This window comes from Siphateles boraxobius, unplaced genomic scaffold (genome assembly GCF_051911475.1).
Source record: "Siphateles boraxobius isolate OS27281-9 unplaced genomic scaffold, OSU_SipBor_1 65, whole genome shotgun sequence".
NCBI lineage: Eukaryota > Metazoa > Chordata > Actinopteri > Cypriniformes > Leuciscidae > Siphateles > Siphateles boraxobius.
This window is the reverse complement of record NW_027509192.1, coordinates 16,440,771-16,450,110: the sequence shown is the minus strand read 5'-3', so window position 1 is coordinate 16,450,110 and position 9,340 is coordinate 16,440,771. Positions and strand designations below refer to the sequence as shown.

Genomic DNA, 9,340 nt, shown 5'->3' with positions numbered 1-9,340 from the left:
ATGCTGCCCCGCAGACTACAATATGGCCAATTACATCATGGTCGACGCTAAGGAAGAAGAAGAATAAGTGCGTGTGCGTGCGCGCTCGCGCGCGCGTGTGTGTGTGTGTGTGTTTAATGTATTTGTAAACATTTTAAGGAACACAGAATATAAATGCCATTAATGTACAATAACGTTTGGTAAAAAGCACTTAATTTTAATAATTTTCCAATTTTCTTTGACCTAATCTAAAGTGAGAACTATTTACTGTCAGTAAGTTGTTAAAAAAGCATTATCTAACTCTTTAAATATGAGGTAATTAAACAATAATTTGTTAATTACAGTAAAAGAAGAACTCTCCATTTGTATATAGTGTATCAATGTACTAACTACAGTTTATAAACTAATAGTTGTGATACATGTGATACATGTTTCAAATATATTTCATATAAACATAATGTTCTCATATCTGTAAACCAAATAATGCATCCTTTAAAATGTAATAAAACGGTTTGATTTATTTGGTCAAATTGAGGTGGTACCCTACACAGACTGCTTTGCTTGTAATGTAGAGTGAATTGTAGAGTGAATAAGGTAGAGCACAAATAATCTCCCTTTAAGGAAATGCAAATGCACTGCTTACAATAAGAATGTTTGATTTCAACATTTTGGAAAGTTATAATGAATGATAACAGTGAAAAGGAATGTTCAAAATAGTCTCATCCTGCCCAACCCCAGAGATCCTACAAGGCAAACGCCCAAGTGGACAAACAATTTTAAGGAGGTGCCATATAGCATAAATTCCCCATGCTGACACAGTCAACTACATCGCTTAGAGGTTCATTCATCTTACAGGTAACTTTTACTGACCTCTCTCATTTATTGTTGATTCTTATCTTATGATAGTGTTGTTGTTTTCAGGTTTTTTCCAGGTTCTTCCTTTACAGAAAAAAAAAATGTCACAGAGCCAAGGTAATAACTTCTGAATTGTTTGCCACCGATAAAAAAACATCTCACATTTTATATGTCGTTAATAATCATTAATAATTGACACACGTCTGCGCAAAACCATCAAGTTGTAACTTTGCAATTCTACAGAAATTGAGGTCGCAAGTAGCCCTGACTTTGTTAAGGAGCTTCTTCCATCTGCTCAGCGTACAGCTCTGCTCTACCATCTTTCTTACCTCTGTTTGGCCAAGTTCCCCAAGTTGGAGAGGGTTCTCAGAGAGCGTGCTGTTGAAACTCAGCTTCTCTTTGGGTCCTCTGAGGCTCTTCTGCTGAAGGTAAAGCCAATGTTCTTTATTCATTTCTTTTAGTGCACAATGCATCCAATAGCACTCTTAAAGACTCCAAAACTGTGTTTTCACAGAATTGCCATATAAGAATCATTTTTGGTTAACCAAAGAAACATTCAGTGAACAGTTCTTAAAGGAGCCATGTGAAGAATATTATACAAATCCAAATAACCTGTTACCACTAGAACCTTTTGTGCAAAGAAAACGTTTTATGGATTTTAAGTGTTCTTCAGGGAACCATAGATGCCAATAAAGAACCGTTATCTTTAAGAGTATACTACCGTCAGTCCAAGAGATGAGTGCATTAATATTGCACAAGATCGGTTTAACGTCATGATTAACATCTCTCCACCATTCTCTTCAACGAAAGAGATGGCTGTCATTAAATAATTTTAAATACGGGCAAGAAATCGGCAGTGTTTAGATGAATATTTAAATATGTGTTACATTCTGTCTATCAATTACTCAACAATCACATAATAAAAATGATTAAGGAAGCTTCTGATCACAGAAATCTGCAATCCCAACAAGATGTTGGCAATTCGTACGTATTTTGCGAGGTGGCTAATTTATACGAATTCATACGAATGACCTACCCATGACCCCATGAAACATGGATAAACAATGTGAGCATATCTTCTGTCTTTCAGTGTGCGGCCACAAGTAAAAACCTAGTTTCCACACTTCTGCCTGCGCTGAAGGTTGCTGTTGAAAAGGATAAAAGCATTTTGGCTATTAAGTCCCTGGAAAAAGCCAAAGCATGGATCACTGAAATTGTTGACAAAGTGGAACAGATGGTAGACAGGTAAAATGTTTTAACATAAGAAAGTTTAATAAGATTTGTTAAATTTTCCATATCTGGAAAACTTTCAATCTGGCCACTGCCAAAAGTCCTCTGGATGAAACAGAACGTCATCATGTATATCAAGTGTATATCAGTGTATATCAAGAATATTTACTGTGCTCTAGCTCACGATTAATCTGAAGTCTGTTATCGCCAGATATGAGAAACACAACCACAGTGTGGCTTCCTGCACCAGTGATGTAATTCTTGAAAAGGCTGAGACAGAGAGAGAAAAAGAACAAACTACTGAGGAGATAAATACCCAGGAGAAGGTGGTGAGGGATCTCGATGATCAACTGAAAAACAACACTGAGAAAATTAGACAAATTGAGGCAAAGATTTCAGAGAAAAACCAAGAGCTGTATAATCATGTCAAAGAGTCTTCTAGCAAAAGTAATGGTCTGGGTATCTTCTCCGCCCTTGTACCATTTGTTGGACCCATTGTTAAATCAATTTTTGGGCCTAAAAAAAATCCTGAAGCTGCTGCGAAAACCCAGCTTCTGTCCAGCGAATTGACTCAACTCTCCATTGAGAAGTCAAGTCTAATGGGAAAAGAGTGGAGCATCCACGTCAGGATGACGGATATGCAGCTGAAGTTGGCAGGCATGAAAATAAAAAATGGTAAGATTCTTGGTAACACTTTATAATAACTTTCATTAATAAATCATTAACAATCATTGCATAATGTTTTACAATATATATGCACATAGCTAGACTTATGAGATGTGCCTGTTAATGTTTAACGAACATTACATAGTTATTAACAGATATTTTTTTAATATAAATCGAAATGCTGAGATGTTATTTAACTTTCAATCAGCTTGATCAAGCACTTTTTAAAAAAATCTACAAATGCCTTGGTTTACAGTGACTAAAAGCTTCAAATGATTAAAATCATTATGTAATGCTTAACAGATCATTAGTTAATATATATTCAAATAGCTATGAAAAGTAGTGATAATATGCTGGTTAATATTTAAATATTTAAATCTGTTAATCATTAAATTATCAGATTATTAATTATCAAATGTCATAAAACTTCAATTCAGTTGTTACCTTTACAAATGTTGTGAATTTTGTTTTGTGTAATTAGTAATTTTAAGCACTTTACACACTATTCATGTTAACATGTTATTCATTAACTCATGACTGTCTGTAAAGGTCGCACATTTGGTCTTTGTTTGTTATGGAGTGTATGCGGACTAGGGTTATAGTTTTTTGACTATTTTTCAAATAAAGATTTCCTGAATCATAAATTGATGAAATTTTGCTTAAAAACAATGTAACAAACGTTACTGATTTTGCTTAAGTAGCAAACCCTAAAACTTTCTTGGACTGTTAGAACTTTCTAGAACTGTTTTGAGTGAGAGTGAGAGTGAGAGAGAGATATGAGCAAACAACTCAACTTGATACATGATTTTTGTTTCAGTAGCAAAATATAATGTTACACAAGATAAGTCAAACTACTTCCCAGAAGAACAAGGCTATCTGGACCAATAATCTAGTGAGATTTCAGCAATCACATAGAAGAGGAAGTGTGCCTTTAGAAGAATCTTCACTACAAGACAAGGGCAGAATGCCACTCCAAATGCAAATTATGGCCAATACGAGTTTCTTTAGACTTTTGAAGTCACAAAATTAATATATTTTGTTTTAAATTAATAAAGAATAAATTAAACTGGAAAATTCTATTTATTCTTCCATCATTTTGTGACTTCTATGGATATTTCCACTAGTTGCTCCTATTCTGCACTTTTCAAGATTCTTCTACAGGATTCCACTAAAATTTGAGCAGATTCTTTCACTTGAAAGATCAACCGTGTTCAACACTGAACTGAACTGATTTACACCAGAAGCCTCAGAGTGATCTCTCATAATTAATGTCTGCTTCATATTATTTCTAAAGGTTCAATACCCGACCCCGTCCATCTGAATGACGTCCAAAAATGCCTTTCCCGAATCCAAAACATTCTGATTCAGCTTCAGAAGTTCTGGGAATCAGTGAGTGTAATGCTGGAGGCTCTCAAAGAAGAGACTTTTGCTAATGAAGACTTCATCGAGGATAGTGAAATGAAGCAGATCTTTCTGCACTCTATTAATTCAGCACAAGAGGTAAATTTTCACATGGGGAAAATTTTCAGTTGCAGGATTATATAAGTTAATTTCACCTTGATTGCATTTTTTTTTTTCTGTGATTGATTTTGTATCTCAAATCTTTCAGCATTGGAAGGCCTTCGGTGAAACCTGTCTCCATGCAAAAAGTATCTTTAGCTTGCAGACTAAAGATGCGTATAAGTTCCTGGAGACCAGCCCATCTGCACTGACACCAGAGCAATGGAAAAAAGAGTATGAAACTGTAATAGAGGATCTGAACAAAATAAATCCTGATCCCTTCAATCCCAAAGCACCAGCTGCCATTACTCAGTAATGTACAAACTTAAGAAGTCTTTACACTATAAGCAAAGTACTGTACGAGCCTATAATGTTTCAGCCTTACTGCTTTGAATAAAACATTTGTTATTTCTGATGCGGTTTTAATAAAACATTTTTTTTTTAAATTCCATTTCTCTCATGTCATTTTTCTGTTCCCTCTGTGATTAAATTGCTTTGGTTTTCAAAAATACAAACAGTATTAATGTAACCCCATCATCTAGCAAGAGATTAGCACTCAAGAGGGCCACAACCACAGTGTGTTTCGTTGCAAATATAACAAAGTTTATTGCACAATATTCACAAGGAGCACACGGGGTAATCAGAACTGGCAAAGAAACAAACAAACAAATTTGTAACCGTTACAGAAAACAGGGTTCCCAATCCTATCCAATGGAAATTGCTCTGAAACTATGTGCACACTCCCAAGTTCACCAAACACAAATTCAGTCCAACCTCCACAATTGTAAAGTAAATCAAACCACAAATCACTACCACTGCCAAACCTTAACAGAGTAAACGGAACATCATATACAAGAAAATGGAAACCCCACAGTCAGTTGTAGGTCCAAAACAAACGAAACAAAACAAAAACCAAACCAGGACTATCTCACAAATTAAATCAATCACTTTGCAACTTCCATACACAAGACCCAATTCAACATTAAAGTCATCTCTTCAGACAGCCATTTAAGCCACCAATGCTTTCAAAAAAGTAAACGGCAATCATGCATCATCTGTAAAGAAAACAAAGAAAGAATACACATTGATGATTGCCCTATAAAATATTTACAAGGATTAAAAACCTTAAAACCATTGAAACATAACAAGTTACAAATATAAAATTAAGCTAAAAACCAAATCTCCCTATTCAATAAATCAATTAAGATCAGTATCTGTATTCTCAAATATATCTACTTAATTCTCTGAGGCACCAATCAACACCATTCCCATCAGAACACTAAAACAGAAAACAAATACAAACATGTTAAAACTAGACAAATTCACTCTAGTCATCATAAATCACAACCCTTACCTTCCCACTTCAGTTCTATGTTGCTCATTAATCAACTTGTTTTTTATATGCTAAACACAGCCTTGAAAGACACCAAACAGCTTTTTCTGCTTGACACATAGTACCACAAATGGCGCTTTTCCACTGCATGGTACGGTACGGCACGGTTCGGTATGGCACGCTTTGGCGCTTTTCCACTGCATGGTACTGTCACGGTTCATCAATCCATGTGTTCGTTTTGTATATCTGTTGGTGTGTTTTTGGGTGTGGGGTTGTGTGTGTGTGTAGTGCTTGTTTGTTGCTTAGCACCGGCTGATTACGCTAACTGCCATCAGCTGCAACTAATCTACTACTTGTTAGCTGCCTTTATCTAGCTGGAGGTTTTCATGCAGGGTGTCGGTTCGTTGTTCATGTTTTTGTATTCTGTCACCCAGTACCTGTGTCCTAGTTCCTTGCGGGCTCTGCCTGTTTTCCACGGAACATCCAGTTTGCTGAGGGATCATCCGGGAGATTGTCCCTGTCGCTGTCCTGTGTCCTTGCTGATCTCCAGTCCAGTTCCTCTCCTCTCGTGTTGTGTCTTCCAGGTCGCCCGCCTGTAAACGTGGTGTTTTGAGTTTCCCTGTCTTGTCCGTCGTCAATAAACTGTTTCACTTGCACTTGGATTTTGAGACTCATCATTGTGACAGAACGAACCGACCAAGATGGATCCAGCAAGTGTGGCCGAATTGACGGAGATTCTATCGAAGAGTGAGGTGCGCATGCAACAACAGGAGGAACAGGCGATGGCCACGGGTCGTGCTGTCCAGGCATTGGTGACCCAAGTCTCCGAATTAACTACCCAGTTGCAACAGCTAAGAACCGAGACGGCTTCAGTGCAACGTCAAGTGACTACAAGCGCTTCCGTTTCGGTCGCGCAGCCCATTCGTGCTACTGAGCCTCGTCTTCCGCCTCCAGCGTTCTATTCTGGTGAGCCTAAATTATGTCGTTCATTTTTGGCTAAGTGTTCCCTGCATATCTCTCTTCAACCTTCATCATTTCCCACTGAGGAGGCTAAAGTGGCTTTTGTCATCACACTTTTATCGGGGAGAGACGCGACTTGGGGAACTACTGTGTGGGAACAGCGACTTCCTTGTTGTGACTCTTTTGATGAATTCTCACACGAGCTCAGAAAGTTCTTTGATCGTGCAGCTTCCGGTAGGGACGCAGCGCGAATTCTTGCGGAGTTGCGTCAAGGAGATCGTCCAGTAACGGACTATTCTATTGAGTTCCGCACTTTGGCTGCGGAGTGTGGCTGGAATTCGGAGGCTCAATGGGACATGTTTTTACATGGACTTTCCGATAATATCAAAGATGAAATCTATGCCATGGATTTACCCACGGGGGTGGATAGACTCATCGACCTAGCGATCTTGGTGGATTCGAGACTACGACGACGGGGACCGCGAACACAGCGAGGATGGCTGGCCACTGCACAGTCTAATGTATCCTTTCCTGCTGTGGAAACTGCAGAGTCTTTTCCAGGTCCGGAGCCTATGCAGATGGGCAGATCTCGTCTATCGCAACAGGAGAAGCAGAGAAGGAGAGAGAAAGGATTGTGCTTGTACTGCGGAGCCGTTGGCCACATCGCTCTCCAATGTCCGGTAAAAGCCAGCGCCCGCCAGTAGGTAAGAGGTTACTGACGGGTGGGTCTACACTGACTAAATCCTCTTTTTCTGCTACTCATCTCACTGTCTGTTTAAGACTTCCTGCTCAGAGCTTTGACTGTGAGGCTCTGATTGACTCGGGAGCAGAGGGACATTGTTTAGACTTTGACCTCGCTTAGAGATTCATGATACCGATGGTGACACTTACTCAACCCATCTCTATAGTAGCGCTTAACGGCCAACGGTTACCCTCTGTCACTCATTCCACGGCCCTAATTAGACTCGTTACCTCTGGTAACCATTCTGAGGAGATTGAATTTCTTTTAATTCACTCCCCTTCTGCTCCTGTGGTACTTGGTCATCCCTGGCTAGTACTCCACAACCCGCATATTAATTGGTGCAGGAATTCAGTTTTGTCTTGGAGTGAATATTGTCATGCTTCTTGTTTAGTGTCTGCGTGTTCTCCAGTGTCTTGTGTTGTGTTTCAGGATGAACACGCGGATCTATCTAACGTGCCACGTGAGTATCTTGACCTGAGGGAAGTGTTCAGTAAGTCTCGGGCTGCTTCTCTCCCTCCGCATCGTCCCTATGACTGTGCCATAGATTTACTGGCAGGTATGTCTCCGCCGAAAGGCAAGTTATACTCACTTTCCGTTCCTGAAAGGGAGGCCATGGAGAAATATATTTCTGATTCTCTAGCCTCTGGGTCATCCGTCCTTCCTCTTCTCCAGCGGGGGCAGGGTTATTTTTTGTGGGGAAGAAAGATGGTTCCCTGCGACCTTGTATTGACTACCGAGGGTTGAACAACATCACGGTAAAGAATACTTATCCTTTGCCGTTGATGTCTTTGGCTTTCGAGAGGTTGCAGGGAGCATCCATCTTCACAAAATTGGATTTACGCAATGCTTATCATTTGGTCCGCATAAGGAAGGGGGATGAATGGAAAACTGCTTTTAATACCCCCAGGGGACACTTTGAATACTTGGTCATGCCTTTTGGTCTGTCTAACTCCCCTGCGGTTTTCCAGGCACTCGTTAATGACGTGCTGAGAGATATGGTAGACCAGTTCATGTATGTCTACCTGGATGACATACTGATATTTTCTTCTTCTCTCCAGGAACACGTTCAGCACGTCAGACGAGTGCTCCAGAGACTGTTAGATAATGGGCTTTTTGTCAAAGCGGAGAAATGTTCGTTCCATGCACAGTCGGTTCCATTTCTGGGTTATATCATCTCCTCTGAGGGGACGCGCATGGATCCCGACAAGGTTAAGGCTGTGGTGGATTGGCCAACTCCAGATTCCCCGTAAGGCCCTACAGAGGTTTCTGGGGTTTGCCAATTTTTACCGGCGTTTCATTCGCAATTTCAGCCAACTAGCCGCTCCTCTGACTGCCTTGACCTCCTCCAAGACGACGTTCAGGTGGTGTGGTGTAGCTGAAGCTGCATTTACCAACCTCAAGAGCCGCTTTGTTTCAGCTCCCATTCTTATAGCCCCTGATCCTTCACGTCAGTTTGTGGTGGAGGTCGACGCGTCAGAGGTGGGGGTAGGAGCGGTTCTTTCCCAGCGCTCTCCCGCGGATGACAAGGTACACCCTTGCGCGTTTTTTTCTCATCGTTTGTCTCCTGCGAATGTAATTATGACATTGGTAACAGAGAGTTGCTGGCAGTCAAGCTAGCGTTGGAGCAATGGCGTCATTGGTTAGAGGGTTCAGGGGTACCCTTTATTGTCTGGACTGATCATAAGAACCTTGAATATATCAGATCAGCAAAACGACTCAACTCCAGGCAGGCTCGGTGGGCACTTTTTTTCGGTCGTTTTGATTTTACTCTCTCGTACCGCCCGGGTTCCAAAAACATCAAACCCGATTCTTTATCGCGCATTTTTGATCGTTCCGACCGCCCGTCTACTCCCGAGTGCATTTTACCGGAGACTCTATTCATCTCCACACTCGTTTGGGAGATCGAGTCGAAGGTCCTTGCGGCCTTAGAAGGGGTAACGCCTCCGCCCGATTGTCCACCGAGTCCTTTATTTGTACCGGAGGGGTCTAGGTCCGACGTAATTCGGTGGGGTCATTGTTCCAACGTAGCATGTCACCCAGGAGTTAATCGCACCAGTTTTTTGGTCAGGCAACGA

The 9,340-nt window shown here is 40.6% G+C and overlaps 1 protein-coding gene across 2 annotated transcripts; it reads left to right on the top strand.

The window, feature by feature from the left end:
* The first annotated feature begins 786 nt into the window (after nucleotides 1–786).
* On the top strand, nucleotides 787–4,681 carry LOC143721149 (uncharacterized). 2 transcript variants are annotated; one of them, XM_077211382.1, is made up of 7 exons: nucleotides 787–834; nucleotides 901–951; nucleotides 1,078–1,262; nucleotides 1,925–2,079; nucleotides 2,276–2,739; nucleotides 4,025–4,230; nucleotides 4,340–4,681. In XM_077211382.1, the coding sequence occupies exons 2-7, from the start codon at nucleotides 936–938 to the stop codon at nucleotides 4,544–4,546; spliced, it is 1,233 nt and encodes a 410-aa protein (XP_077067497.1). In that variant the 5' UTR covers nucleotides 787–834; nucleotides 901–935; the 3' UTR covers nucleotides 4,547–4,681. The 2 variants fall into 2 exon arrangements, with proteins under 2 accessions (XP_077067497.1, XP_077067498.1); XM_077211383.1 differs by having other exon boundaries at nucleotides 805–834; nucleotides 886–951.
* Nucleotides 4,682–9,340: the final 4,659 nt, after the last annotated feature.

Coding starts and splice junctions, on each gene's coding strand:
- LOC143721149 (XM_077211382.1), top strand. Junction 1,263..1,924: donor CTGAGGCTCTTCTGCTGAAG/GTAAAGCCAATG, acceptor TCTGTCTTTCAG/TGTGCGGCCACAAGTAAAAA. Junction 2,740..4,024: donor AGGCATGAAAATAAAAAATG/GTAAGATTCTTG, acceptor TTATTTCTAAAG/GTTCAATACCCGACCCCGTC.